Source organism: Pongo pygmaeus, chromosome 19, assembly GCF_028885625.2.
Source record: "Pongo pygmaeus isolate AG05252 chromosome 19, NHGRI_mPonPyg2-v2.0_pri, whole genome shotgun sequence".
NCBI classification, from domain to species: Eukaryota; Metazoa; Chordata; class Mammalia; order Primates; family Hominidae; genus Pongo; species Pongo pygmaeus.
Window position 1 is genome coordinate 16,608,389 of NC_072392.2, and position 15,385 is coordinate 16,623,773.

Here is a 15,385-nt window from a genome sequence, read left to right on the forward strand (position 1 = left end):
ATGTCCTGCTCAGTCGTCAGGGCCCGGCCAATCCGGAGGGCGCTCGGCGCGTTGCGGGGGCCAGGATCGCGTCTGGCCTGCAGTGCGCAGAGGACGCGGCGGGAGCATGTACCGGCTCCTGAGCCGGGGCCTCGGCCGAGGCCTCCTGCGGGCCGCGGGGCGGCGGTGCCGGGGCTGCTCCGCGCGCCTGCTCCCGGGGCTGGCAGGAGGTCCGGGCCCCGAGGTGCCGGTGCCGCCATCCCGAGTCGCGCCGCACGGCCGGGGCCCAGGCCTGCTGCCGCTGCTGGCAGGTGAGGGGCGCGGGCCGGGCGGGGCCGGCCGGGCGGGGACAGGGGCGCGGGCCGGGCCCGATGACCTCAGAGCCCCTTCCCGCAGCGCTCGCCTGGTTCTCGAGGCCCGCTGCGGCAGAGGAGGAGGAGCAGCAGGGAGCCGACAGGGCCGCTGCCGAGGACGGGGCGGACGAGGCCGAGGCAGAGATCATCCAGCTGCTGAAGCGAGCCAAGGTGAGGCGGCTCCGGGCCCTGCGCCCGGCCGAGCGCGGTAGCCTTTGTGAGCGGGGTCTTGGCGTTGCTGCGCATTACTCTCTCCGCCTCGCCGAAGAGTGGATGGAGGCTCCGCGGGTAAAATTGCCGAGAATGAGGTGGGTCATCCGAGAGGGAACTGGAATCCATCCAGGCTTTCCCGACTCTTAAGGCCTGCAGTAAAACCTTTGCAGTGTCAAGTGCAAATGGAGATGGCGCCCCAGGCATCACGCTCTTATGCAAACGAAATATCGGGAACGTTTTGTAGTGGTTTTATCAATTAACCAGCCTACCTGAAATGACATAATTTCGCGCGTATATAGCGGCCTGAAAATGGCAACTTAGTGTTGGTTATGCGGTTCGGTTCTCCTTTTGAATTCTTCCTTTTCTCCACATCCTTTTCTATTTTTTTTCCTCCTCTTCTCCCCAAGTTATCTCATCTCTTCCATTGAGCTAAATACCGACTCGATGCCAACAACGTCCAAATTTGTATTTCCTGCCTGTAGTGTGATACTGACATGCCATTTGCACTTTAGGACCTTACCTACCTCTCAGATTTAACATGCCCAAAACTAAACTCAATCCTTAATGCCTCCTCAACATACGCTTTCGCCATCTCTTTACTACCATCAGTTTTTCAGCCTAAAAACCTCATAGTCATTCTTAAAACTTGTGGTACCTTACCATTGCCTTCCAATACACTTACAGTCCAGCAACAAGTCCTGTTGCCAATAAATGCAAAATATTTCTCAAATCTTTCCCCTTTTCTCTATCTCCCTTGCTGTCACCCTAGTGCAAACCATCATTGCCACCACCTATGCTCCAGTAGTCTTTCCTGGTTTCCTGTCCTCTTGCAATCTATTCTCCATGCAGAAACCAAAGCGACCAAAAAAAAAAGTAAATTGGATCATATCATCTCCTTGTCTGAAAGCTCTGGATGGCTACCCACTGCATTTATGATACTTGCCATGGCTTGCAACACCCCAAATGATCTAAACCAGCATACCTTGCCCACCCGTTTGGCAGTAATCCTCTGGCTCACCATCCTCCCTTCACGTCTGTTTCTTTGCATTTCCTCCTCAAAACCATTCTCTTCAGCTTGTAGGGACTTCACTCATTCTCTACCCTCTGTTTGAGTCATTGTTCTCCCCAGGTCCTTATTTGGTTGACTCATTCTCACCCTTACTACCTCAGGTTAGCTGTCACTTCCTTGGAAGGCTTCCCTAAGTCCTATTTAGAGGAGACCCCTTATTCTTTTCTGTCATCTTTATAGCTCTTATCATTAGTTGTAATTAAGCTTACTTGTCCTATATGGTCACCTCCAGCCTGCAAGAAATTAGAAAGAGGATGGAGGACAAGCAGCTTCCTTATAAAATATGTTGTAAGATCACATTTCTTCTGCCTGTGTCTCTTGGCCAAAACTTCATGAGATGGCCACACCTAGCTGCAAGGGAAGCTGACCTCCCTGTCACCTCTGTAGACAATGCTTTGTACATAGTAGGAATTCAGTAAATGTCTGATGAATGAGTTAGCTTCCTTCTATCAGTTGGGATGTATAGTTGCATACACTTCTGTCTGGTAGCATATGCATCTACTGTGTGTTTCATTTTCTATTATTTTGTCTTCCCTTTTCAGTTGAGCATTATGAAAGATGAGCCAGAAGAGGCTGAGTTAATTTTGCATGACGCTCTTCGTCTCGCCTATCAGACTGATAACAAGAAGGCCATCACTTACACTTATGATTTGGTAACTCTTATAACCAGTCTGAACCACTGATGAGGAAGGTTGGATGGGAAGGAAGGGTAGTTAGTTCTCCTGATTTATATTCCTGACTTTCACGATGTTCTCAAGCTCCTTTTCTTTTTACTGAGTTTTCTTTTGGTTTCAGTTTTATTTTTTGTTTTGTTTTGTTTCTTTGAGATGGAGCCTCACTCTGTTGCCCAGGCTGCAGTGCAGTGGCACGATCTTGGCTCACTGCAACCTCCGCCTCATGAGTTCAAACGATTCTTTTGCCTCACCCTCCTGAGTAGCTGGATTACAGGCACGCATCACTATGCCTGGCTAAATTTTGTATTGTAGTAGAGACAAGGTTTCACCATATTGGCCAGGCTGGTCTCGAACTCCTGACCTCAGGTGATCCACCTGCCTTGGCCTCCCAAAGTGCTGAGATTACAGGCGTGAGCCACCACGCCCGGCCACAGCTTTAGTTTTTTTACCCTTGGGGTGACATAAGACCTCTCAATTCCAGATCAAAAAAAACAAGTATCATTAACATGTTTTTTTAATGATGAGTGGACCTAGATTTGGTTTGTTAACAACAAAGTATGTGCAAGTATTTCCTTCTCATATGATTGCTGTTCTGTGCTTCTTGCAGATTAATTGGTGACATGCTTTTCATTTTAAACTATTTTTTAAATGTTGAGGGTGAAAGCAAAAGGGAATTTTAAAGTTTTGAAATAAGTAGGAACACAGTATTCTACACTGAAAAACAATTTGTAATTTGCTTTCAGATGGCCAACTTAGCATTTATACGGGGTCAGCTTGAAAATGTAAGTAAATTACTTTGTAATATCTTGAATTTATGAAGGAGTAGCTTCAAGGGAACTGTAATAGTAAGGGTACAGGCTAAGCTGCTATAACAAAGAGACCCCAGAATATAGTGACTCAAACAAGATAAAAGTGTATTTCTCTTTATTGTGTTAGTCCAGAGATAGGCTAAAGACTGAAGGCAGATAGACATAGGCACCTTTGCTCTCTGATCCAGAAGTCCAGGTTTCTTCTAAGATAAGCCTTCATCTGCCTGGGTGAGCTGACTCACCTCCAGCCTGCAGGAAGGGGGAGAAGATGGACTGTGAGCGGCTTCCTTATAGAATATGATTTAGAAGTTCACGTTCTTTCTGCCTGCATCCCTTGGCCTAAATTTTATCATATGACCATATCTAACTTCAGGGTGTCCAATCTGCTAAAATTGACTGAATTTTTTTTAAGATAAGGTCTTGCTCTGTTGCCCAGGTTGGAGTGCGGTGGCTTAATCATGGCTGACTGCAAGCTCGACCTCCCAGGCTCAGTTGATCCTCCCACCTCAGCCTCCTGAATAGCTGGGATTCCAGGCGTGTGCCACAACACTTGGCTAATTTTCTTATTTATTTATTTATTCATTTATTTATTTATTGTAGAAACGGGATTTCACCATGTTTCCCAGGCTAAATTGAGGGGACTCTGTAATCAAAAAGGTGGAGAAGAGAATGACTATTAGGAGACAGTTTGTAGTCTCTGCCACAGTGGGTTTGGATAAGAAGTTAATCTCTGAGGTTGTTTTCTACTCATCAGAGAGTAGTTTAAGGTACATAGAGGATGTTGGGGGTCCTGATATTTTGATCTGTTTTCGCTTCAAAAGGGTACTTTTCTTTTGTGTGTGAGTGTGCGTGTGTATGGGTATATGGGTTTTATAAGGAATGATGCATCAGACTGGTACTTAGAATCCAGGGTCATATATGTATATAAAATGGGGCCCAATTAAAAGAAAAATATTTTCCTTATGCTTTTAGGCTGAACAACTTTTTAAAGCAACAATGAGTTACCTCCTTGGAGGGGGCATGAAGCAGGTAAGGACATTGCCTAGTATTGGCCCCTCATTGAAGCAGTTTTCAAAACAGTCTTGTCTTCTGAAAACTCCTCTTAGCCCCACCATATGCTTCGGTCAGGAAAGATGGAGTTTCCTTTCTGAGATCTCTATACAAATTGCCATTCTTTCACTAAATGCAACAGCATGTTTGCCAAAGAATTCACAGTTGGCCAATCACTCTAAAAGAATAAAGACTGGCTTTGAGGCCACCGTCAGTCTGGAAGTTGATCTGAAATATTCCATGAGAAAATTTTACTTGTTATGAGTTCCCTTCATTCTCTTTCTCTCACAGGAGGACAATGCAATAATTGAAATTTCCCTAAAGCTGGCCAGTATCTATGCTGCGCAGAACAGGTAAGTACAGCAGCCAGGGAGTAGGACTGTGGGCAGAAAACTTTGACTCTGGGATGTTACATAATATTCATTGTCTACTGGTCACCTGGGTCTCCCAGAAATTGGGTGTCACACTCAAAGTGTTCTATCCCTCATCTTTGAAATTGTCAGTCTTTTTCCAGTTTGCCCCTACTGTTTCCATCAGCCTGCCTAGTGGGGCACACAACATCTCTGGCTGCCCTGTGACAAAGCTAACTAAGTTTTCTGTTGCTGCTTGAAGTGGGAAGGGAAGTTAGAGTTAGAACTTTAGTTTAACTTTTCCTAGAAGAGGAAAGAGCAGTGTGAAAGGTGCTGGGGATAATATATTAATAATCTGAAGAAGCCATTTTGCTGGTATAAATAGAGTTCAAAGATGAAGCATCTAGGATGTAAGCAGAGAACTCCTCTAGAGAGTTTTATTTGGGGTGAATTTAGGGAGAGACCTAAGACTAGCTTCCCTTCGGGTTTTAGTGGTGCCGAAGTTGGTGCGAGAGGTTTGGAGTGACATGGAGCCTGATGCTGTAGAAAAGGTGCTCACTGAGGCCAGGCCCTGGCACTGGTCCCTGCTGTCCTACTCACCAGCTCCTTTGTTCTCATCGGGACCTGCGTAGTCTCCTTGCATTTTGATTGGACACTAGATAGGCTAGAGCTTCCTGGAGCCTTTGACTTCAAGTCTTTTGAGGAGCTTTGAGCTTGGCCCATGCCAGGGAGCACTGCAGCTTGGTCAATCTTCCTTGGAGTTGTAACAAACATGCCTAGTTCTTGACTGGGTATGAACCCCTAGGGTAAGAAGCAGCCCAGAGCCTAATAAACATTGTTGAGTAAGACAAATTCATAGTCTTCTAGAGGAGAAAGCTAGTAACAATTAGCCTCTGAGTTACATGGTACTCTGTACTTTTCATTTTGTTTTGTTGAGAAGCATGAGACTAGAAAAGACATGGCCAGATCTGAGGCTTCAAAAGGCTGATATAAGTTACGAGGGGAATTGTTTGTAGACCTCTCGCTCCGACTGGGACCGTCTTCTGGGCAGTGTCCACTTGCCCTGTGTTATGGCTAGAGAGGGCCCTCTTGCCAAGTTTTGAGCCTAGGTAAGGAAGGGGATGCTTCTGTTCTTCTGAGAACAGAGCAGAACAGTAGGGTCATAAGTTCTCCCCTGGCAAAGCACTAGAGAACAGATGAGCTTTTTAGTGCCACTTCTGTAAGAAACTAGAGCCAAAACTGAAGAACAAGAACCAAAGCTGAGCTCCTGAATGGAGAAGGGATTTCTGTCACATTTCCTCTGCATCTCTGTAAAAAAGCAGCAGTCAGTCGGCCTGCTTGGGTTGACTCAACCCTCTCCAGTTGATGGAGTGTCCAGGGCTACAGAGTTGGGTTAAATGACTTCTATTGCCATAGCTAGGAGTCCCATTTCTGCAAAAGAAACTTTTATCAGAGACTTACAGCTTGAAAGAAATATAAAATGACTAAAGCTTCTCAGAAGCTGTATGAGGTCAACAGTTGGAATCCTCACTGCAGGGTGGCCTGAACCTCTGTTTAGGGTAGTATTACTTTGAACCAGGGGTAAGGCTTTCACACATGGAGAAACTGATTCACTGGAGGCCATCTATTAGTGGGAGATGATGAAGACTGCTGGCTATGTCAGTTATTAAAATTAGGGCAGCATTCCTAGCTTTTTGTGTCTTAAGTTATATTAAATGGATGACTTAAAAAAACTACTGTGAGGAATGGCAGATTTGACACTACTTAGACTTTAAGCAAAGTTCCCTCTTCCCATTTTACACTTCCTTTACTGATAATGTTTAAAGTGAGCTGGAAAAATGAAGATAAAAAGAATTAATGAAAAGGTAAATGGGCTGGGCACGGTGGCTCACGCCTGTAATCCCACCACTTTGGGAGGCCGAGGCGGGTGGATCACTTAAGGTCAGGAGTTCCAGACCAGCCTGGCCAACATGATGAAACTCTGTCTTTACCAAAAATACAAAAATTAGCTGGGCATAGTGGCGGACACCTGTAATCCCAGCTACTCGAGAGGCTAAGGCAGGAGAATCACTTGAACCCCGGAGGTGGAGGTTGCTCTGGGCCGAGGTCACGCCATTGCACTCCAGCCTGGGCAACAAGAGCGAAACTTCATCTCAACGGAAAAAAAAAAGAAGAAAAGGTAAATGGCTGATTATTGATTTTGCTTTACAGACAGGAATTTGCTGTTGCTGGCTATGAATTCTGCATTTCAACTCTAGAGGAAAAAATTGAAAGAGAAAAGGAATTAGCAGAAGACATTATGTCAGGTAGGAAACCCATTATCTGGGCATTGCCTTTTCTCCACAAAAGGCTTTACTTTACACTTTGAGAAATGGAAAGAGATCTAAATTGGGAAGAGGGAAAGTTACCTATTTTGCAAAATAAGTGGCTGTCTTTAAGGTATCAGCAGAAGTTTTGGAATAAGATGTTTTGTTTAAAATATTTGACTGCTGTTTTGGTGGGTTTTTTTTTAACCCCCTTGGTGACATGTTCATAATTTATTTGTTAACTTTTAGTTACATATAACTTAGGAAAATCGGGGAGCAGAAGGAGAAGGTGTTTCTTGTATCTCTTAGTTCAGCTACCAATCAAAATGCTTATTACGTTTTAGCCCTAGATATACAGCAAATTAAGAAAGAAGAGAAAAAAAGCTCATGTTTTTACAATTCATCCTCACTCATTCTGGAGGCTAGGAATAGAACTGGATGAGCAGGAAGCTCTCTAGCTCTCCACCATTTTGGGTTTCTTAATTTGGGTTGAAGTATTGAGAATTTTCAGATTTGACATTTATTCAATACCTACTCTATACCAAGAGCTACTGAGATGGTAGGGATACAGCAGTCAACTCTTCTGTACCTAGTTGTCTTCTAACTCTCTCTTGAACATAGAGTAGTCCCCCCGTTATCCATGGGGGATATGTTCCAAGACCCCCAGCAGATGCCTGAAACGAATTCTAATACACTGTGTTTTTTTCTTATATATATGTACCTATGATAAAGTTTAATTTATAAGTTAGGCACAGTAAGAGATTAACAACAATAACTTTTAATAGAACAATTATAACTATATACTGTTAACAGTGTCACAGACAGAAGATTCATTCTTATTGTAGATCTTATCAACCTCAGCATACAGTTTTTTGTTTGTTTGTTTTTTCTTATTAAGTTGAGAACTTTCACCTTTTCATTAAAAGGAAGCACTTTATGACTTCTCTTTGTCATAATCCAAATTGCCAGTATCACTACTCTCACACTTTGGGGCCATTATGTAAAATATGGATTGCTTGAGCACAAGTACTGCAACACTGTGGGTTGATCTGATAACTGAGACTGTTGCTAAGTGACTGAGGCCAGGTGCCATATACAACTTGGGTACACTGGACAAAGAGATGATTCATATCCTGGGCAGGATGGAGTGTGACAGTGCAAGATTTCATCATGCCACCCAGAATGGCATGTAATTTAAAAACTTACGGATTATTTCTGGAATTTTTCATTTAATATTTTTCAGACTATGGTTGACTGCAGATAACTGAAACCCCAGAAAATGAAACTGTGGAGTAGGAGGGATCACTGTACACCAATTTTTTTGTTTTCATCACTCCACTGAAGCTACCTTTATCAAAGTCACCAAATCCAGTGGTTACTTCTCAATCCTTAACTTACTCATCAGCAGCTTTAACTTAGGGGATCACTGTCTTCTACTGAAAATACTTTCACTTGGCTTCTGGGATACCTCACTAGTCTCTCTAGTGAGGTGAAGGGACTTCCCTACCTCTTAATGTTGGCACGCCTTAGGGCTGTTTTCAGCCCTATTCTCTTTTCTCTCTGCCCCCACACCTAGGAGATATCTTTTAGTTCCATACTTTTAAATATTAGATTTACGCCTTCAGCCCCAACTTGCCCCCAAATGGTAGACTTATAATTATGATTGCCTACCCGACACCTTGACTTGAAGTCTAATGGTCATCTCATACTTAACATGTCCAAAATAGGTCTCAGTTTTGCTGCTCACAACTTGTTTCGTCACCAGTCAGCCCCAGATTTGTAAATGGCACACTACTCATTTAGTTGCTTTGGCCAAGAACCTAAGAATTGTCCATGATTTCTTCCTCATTCCTTATATCTAATCCATCAGCAAGTTATACTGGATCAGCCATCAAAATATATCCATACTGACCATGTCTTATCCCGTTACCCTACTGCTTTGGTCCAGGCCATCACTGTTTCAAGACCTCAGTACCTTTGTATCACCTTTAGAATAAATTTAGAATCCCTGCATGGACCTGTAAGGCGCTTGTGACCTGGGCCCACCTACCTCTTCCATGCCATCTGCTGCTCTCCCCTCGCTCGTTCCAGTCTCACCACACTGGTCTTATTCTGGCACATTCCAAGCTTAGTGCCACCTCAAGGCCTCTTTGCTTGATATTCCCCCTACCTAGACTGTTCTCTCTTACCTTTCTCTGGCCAGCTCCCATATACTTCACTCAGGTCTCTGCTCAAATAGCACTTCCTCAGAGTCCTCCCCTCACTAAAACTATCATCTCTTTCCACCTTATTATTGCTCTACTCCTCTTTCCTTTACTTTTCTTCATCACACTTGAAAGTAGAGGTGTGTGTGTTGTGTGCTTGTGTTTGTTTCTCCACTAAAAGTATGTTTTTGTTTAAAAATTTTTAGTCTTTGTCTTTCATATCAAAGAAGGATAGAGACTTCATCCATTATACTCACTGCTAAATCCTCGGTGCCTAGAACAGTGCCTGGCACATAATAGAGGCTCAAAAATTACTGAATGAAAGAACAAAAGACCCAAGAAAGACCAACAAGTAAATCGCGTTTTAGTGCAGTGTGGAAGTGCTTTGAGGAAATCCACAAGAGGTGTAAAAACAAGTCTAGCTGTCAAGTAAGTCACTTCTGAACTATTTACACCTTTGCTGTCTTTCATTTATAGTGCTGACTATGGTTTCTTAAGAGTATAAAGCTATATTTTCTGATTCAAAAAGTAATACCAGTAAACACTGAAGAAAGTTTAGAAAAGCACTAAGAAGTAAAGATCATCTATAATCATACTATTAAGAAAGAGCTACTGTTTTATTTATTACTACAGCTTTTCGGGTTACATTTTAAGAAATAAATTTGGGATGATACTGTATATCCTACTTTGTAACCTGAGTTTTAAAAATTTAGTAACATATTATGAAAACACTTCTTTTTCCAGGCAAAGGAATTCTTGTTAGAGCAAGCTAATTTCTATTATAAATATTATTTTTACATTTTACTAGTTGCACAGTATAGAAAATGTGTTACATGATTCATCTTATTTTTTTCTAGAAAAGAAATAAATTCTTACCTATTCAGTTTTGCACAAAGCAAATCCATTATCAAATTTATGTGCTTTTTATTGACACAACTATCTCTATCCTAGGATAACATTACTTAATTACATAAAATTACATTACTTAATTACATAAAACCTTGCTCTAGGGTAATTACTTTGTTACCTATGTTGTAGACATATATGTACTTACTGAGGAAATGCCCATAAAAAATTAAGTGAAAACTTTGGTTACAAAACAGTATAGTTAGTATGTAGACTAAAGATAGGAATGGAACAAAGGCTGAATGATAGATATCAAAATATAGGCAGTGATTCTCTTTGGTTGGTAGGTTTATAGAGAATTTATATTTTATTTGTGTTTCTCTGAGTATTCTATAATTTTGTACAAATTTATATTTTTAATTTCCAATGTTATCTGTTAGTATAAAAAGTCAAATAATATTAATAGTACAAAGCTTAATTTAAGAGAGCATTTTCTTGCTGCCTCACCCCACCCCATCTATTTTTCTTATTTTTTACTTTTTTTTTTTTTTTGAGACAGTCTCGCTCTTGTCACCAGGCTGGAGTGCAGTGGTGCAATCTCAGCTCACTGCAACCTCTGCCTCTCGGGTTCAAGTGGTTCTCCTGCTTCAGCCTCCCGAGTAGCTGGGACTACAGGCACGTGCCACCATGCCCAGCTAATTTTTGTATTTTTAGTAGAGACAGGGTTTTACCATGTTAGCCAGGATGGTGTCGATCTCTTGACCTCATGATCTGCCTGCCTCGGCCTCCCAAAGTGCTGGGATTACAGGTGTGAGCCACCGCACTTGGCCCTATTTTCAACTTTTTTTTTTGAGACAGAGTCCCACTCTGTCGCCCAGGCTGGAGTGCAGTGGCGTGATCTCAGCTCATTGCAACCTCTGCCTCCCCGGTTCAAGTGATTCTCCTGCCTCAGCCTCCTGAGTAGCTGGGACTACAGGCGCCCGCCACCACACCCAGCTATTTTTGTATTTTTAGTAGAGACTGGGTTTTACCATGTTAGCTAGGATGGTCTCAGTCTCCTGACCTCGTGATCCGCCCGCCTTGGCCTCCCAAAGTGCTGGGATTACAGGCATGAGCCACCATGCTCGGCCCCTATTTTCAACTCTTAACCAGTTTCCTCTGGTATTTACCTTCACATTTCTCAATAATATAAAATTGCTATTTCCTAGTTTATTATTTTCAGAATATGTTGATTTATGGAAAAGTGAAGATTTAGTGCAATTTCTGGTTGTGTCTACATTATGAGTGTATGAATAGTGTTAGCTGCTGAGCCAAGTAACATGATTACACAATTATATTTCCTTTTGTGTATGTTTTGCTTCCTCTGAAGTTAACTAGGTTTTTTTGTGGCTCCGTTTGTTATGTATATGCCAAATTCTTCACTTTTACATATTACTTGCTTTTTTCAATTCATAAGCTTTCCCAGTATCCTAGAGTTCATGTTGGCTCACTTTTCATTGGCATGGCTGGCCACAGGCATTCAGCCTTCATCTTCCTTTTTTTGTTTTTGTTTTTGTTGGGACGGAGTCTCACTCTGTTGCCCAGGCTGGAGCGCAGTGGCTCAATTTTGGCTCACAGCAAGCTCCACCTCCTGGGTTCAAGCAATTCTCATGCCTCTGCCTCCTGAGTAGCTGGGATTACAGGCGTGAGCTACCACGCCCGGCAAATTTTGTATTTTTAGTAGAGACAGGGTTTCACCATGTTGGCCGGCCTGGTCTCCTGACTTAGGTGATCCGCCCGCCCCAGCCTCCCAAAATGTTGGGATTACAGGTGTGAGCCACCGCGTCCGGCCACGTTATATCTTTTTCATCCTGTAACTTTCATTTTAGTGGTATTTGGGGAAGGAGTGGAGAGGAATGCGTGTGTTCAGTTCAGAATAGTAAATCTGTTATTGGGGATCAAGATAGTGTCCAAACCTGTTTGTTTAAAGTGGATTCTTAGCACTGAGATTTCCAAGTCAAGAGTAGCACATTTTAAGGTTGTTGATGACTATTGCCAAATTGCCATTGAAAGGACTGTGTTAATTTACATTTCCTGGTTTGGCTATTTATGTACTTTGTGACTTTGGTCAAATTACTTAATCCCTGTGTGCTTTTTTCTTCAGTGTAGGATTAAGAGTAATACTCATAGGACCTTTAAGAAGGTGGAATGAGTTAATACATAAAACGTACTTAGAATAATACATTGTAGCTGCTCAAAAAGAGTTTGTTAGTGGTTTTTATTATTGTGATAAGGCTATGTCCTCCTCCCCAAAACTCATTAACTTCTATAATGTTTGTTAGCTTGGTGATATGGCCTTGATGCATTATCTGGCATTTCTTTGATAAACAGTGAGGTTGATCTTTTTTTTTTCTCACCATGTCTTAGGGTGCTGAGAGGTTTATTTTTAATTGGAGCTTTATTGTAAAAATATTAATCCTTTGTCTCTTGGGTTTTCCTCCTGATTTGTGTTTATAGAGTGGGTTTTTTTTTTTCCAATAAAAACGGAATGTGAAATTAACATTTGTATAAAGAATTATTAGAATTGGCGAGGGACAGTGGCTCACGCCTGTAATCCCAGCACTTTGGGAGGCCAAGGCAGGTGGATCACTTGAGGTCAGGGGTTAAAGACTAGCCCTGGCAATGTGGCAAAACCCCATGTTTACAAAAATTATCTGGGCGTGGTGTTGCGCACTTGTAGTCCCAGCTACTTGGGAGGCTGAGGTGAGAATCTCTTGAGCCTGGGAGGTGGAGGTTGCAGTGAGCTGAGATCGCACCACTGTGCTCCAGCCTGGGTGACAGAGCAAGACCCTGTCTTGGGGCCGGGGGGTGGAAGAGGATTGTGAGAATAGACAAGTGATCCAGCATTACCAGTACCTTTGGAGCTCTTCCTGCGTGAGATACTACTCTCCTTAATCTTGTCACTATCATTCAATGGCGTGATCTCGGCTCACCGCAACCTCAGCCTCGTGGGTTCAAGTGATTCTCCTGCCTCAGCCTCCCGAGTAGCTGGGACTACAGGCGCCCACCACCACGCCTGGCTAATTTTTGTATTTTTAGTAGAGACGGGGTTTCTCCATGTTGGTCAGGCTGGTCTCGAACTGCTGACCTCAGGTGATCTGCCCACCTCAACCTCCCAAAGTGCTGGGATTACAGGCATGAGCCACTACGCCAGGCCTATTTGCTTTTGTTTCATTTTACTCTGTGTCCCTTAAGAAGATATCATTTAGTTTTTGCATATTGCTTTTAAAAATTTAAATAGGCTGGGTGGAGTGACTCATGCCTGTAATCCCAACACTTTGGGAGGCCAAGGTGGGAGGATCGCTTGAGCCCAGGAGTTTGAGACCAGACTGGGCAACATGGTGAGATCCTGTCTCTTCAAAAAATAAAAAAATTACCTGGGCACAGTGGCACATGCCTGTGGTCCCAGCTAGTTAGGAGACTGAGGCAGGAGGATAACTTGAGCCCAAGAGGTCGAGGCTGCAGTGAGCTATCATAGTACCACTGTCCTTCAGTGCAGGCAATAGAGAGAGACCCTGTCTCAAAAAAAATTAAAATTATACAAATGAATCATAATATGTATTCATTTTAGGGCATTTTTATGACTTGCATGAGTAATCTTTTCAGAATTAGATCAGAATTCATTTCTAATTTCCTTTGCTTTTATTCATCTTTAATAAATACTGAGTAGCTGTTCTGTGCCAGGTATTCTAGGATTTGAATAGCAGCAAGTAAGGCAAAACTCCTTGCTCTTCTGGAGCTTAATGCTTAGAGAGGTATTTTTCAAGCTTTGAAACTGTACGCATTCTCACTCATCTTTCCTTATAATTTTCTATTTTTTTCCTTTTATTTCTAAACAGTTTTAACTTTTTAGTATATCTGGTATTTTGGTGTGAAGCTGGTGACTGTTTTCTTGCAGTAGTAATCAATCTATATGTACTAATTAGTATATACTTGGGTTTCTTTTGGGGTTTTCCATTCTGATGTATTTATCTGATGAATTTTGTAACAGTATACATTGTTTGAATTATATATTTGAGTTATATGGTAGGACAGTTGACACATGCTTCCTTTGCAGAATTCCTTCCCACATTTCACTGTTTTCACATGAATTTTAGAATTATTTTGCCAAGTTCCTAAAGTGCCTTCAGACTGAATTATCAGATATGCAATATATTTATAAATTAGTTTGGGGAGATTGCCATCTGAATAAGTTAGCATATCTTTGACTGCAAAGAGCAGAAATTTCAGCTAAATTAGGTTTAACAGTAAGGACATTTATGTCAAGTAACTGGCAGTTCAGCAATAGGGAGCACTCTGTTGAGTTAGTTGACAATGTGATTCACTGAAATCATAAAGAACAGGCTCTTGCCATCTTTCCTCACTCATGTATTGGCTTTTTTCCCATGCTCCCCTGGTGGTTGAAACGTGAAACTATAACAATTCTCAGGAATCTCATCCAGAAATGACAGTGTCCAGAGGAAAAGGAGACTTCTTTGATGTTTCTCATAGGATCAAGGTAATCTTTCCTAGAAGTCTCCAAGTAGATTTATCCTTACTTCTCATTGGTTAGAATTGGGTTACATGCCATTTCTAACCCAGTCCTTGGCAAGAAAAATGGATTATCATGATTGGCTAAAATTCATCAGTCTCTTTTCCTGAGGATGTGAGTCATGTGAGAAAAGAACGGATACTGGGACAAACCAGCTGCTCTGCTAGCAAAGGAAGATCTTTGTAATAGTGAGCCGTCTCACTGAGGAACATTCTATAGCTCCTGCTTATATTATAGTTTTCTTCATATAGATGACAGCTATTTATTAAATTTGATTCTAAATGACTCCTTGACTGAACTCTGCTTTTCAGTTGATATTCACACTAATTCCAGATTTATAATCATACATTCCGGAAATCATGATACAGGTTGAGCATCCCCCCAAAACTGAAGCTTTCTGAGTGCCAACATGATGCACAAAGAAAGTACTCATTGGAGCATTTGGATTCGGGTTTTTGGTTTTGGGATGCTGGCAGTATCCAAAGGAAATATTCCAAACTCAAAAAATCTGAAATCTGAAACACTTTTGGTCCTAAACATTTCAGATAAGGAATACTCAACCTGTAATTTTTTCCTTCCAGAGAGTTATACTACTGTCTCCCTTCCCCACCCTTTATAAAATTAGTTCATTGGCTGTACCTTCAGAACATCAAGCAATAGTAGTAATAGGCAACTTAGTCTTATATCCAATTTGGTACCAAAGTATATGAATAGATTTATTACTATTATATATCTAGAGCAGACCAGGCTTGCTTGTAGGTTAATTGCTTAGTACCTGTGTAGTGCTGGATAATATTTAATGCTGATATGTAACTTTTGTGTTTCTTATGAGATCCACAGTAAATTTCTTATTGTATTGTTTGTACTATTATGTTTGTATTATTTGTTATCGCAGGATTGTATTAATGTGATAAAATGAATTGGGATGCTTTCTGTATTTTCTATTCTGAAATAAGTGTGGG

At 41.9% G+C, this 15,385-nt stretch overlaps 1 protein-coding gene across 2 annotated transcripts in view; it reads left to right on the forward strand.

Moving 5' to 3' along the window:
* The first annotated feature begins 2 nt into the window (after window positions 1-2).
* The window catches only part of TTC19 (tetratricopeptide repeat domain 19), a 29,023-nt gene continuing 13,640 nt past the window's right edge, over window positions 3-15,385 (forward strand). Inside the window, exons 1-7 of one of the 2 annotated variants that reach the window (XM_054456646.2) lie at window positions 3-290; window positions 376-503; window positions 2,157-2,267; window positions 3,032-3,070; window positions 4,070-4,126; window positions 4,439-4,500; window positions 6,709-6,803. In XM_054456646.2, coding sequence (XP_054312621.1) covers window positions 107-290; window positions 376-503; window positions 2,157-2,267; window positions 3,032-3,070; window positions 4,070-4,126; window positions 4,439-4,500; window positions 6,709-6,803 — 676 coding nt within the window. In that variant the 5' untranslated portion in view covers window positions 3-106. The other variant, XM_054456645.2, reaches the window with a different exon arrangement.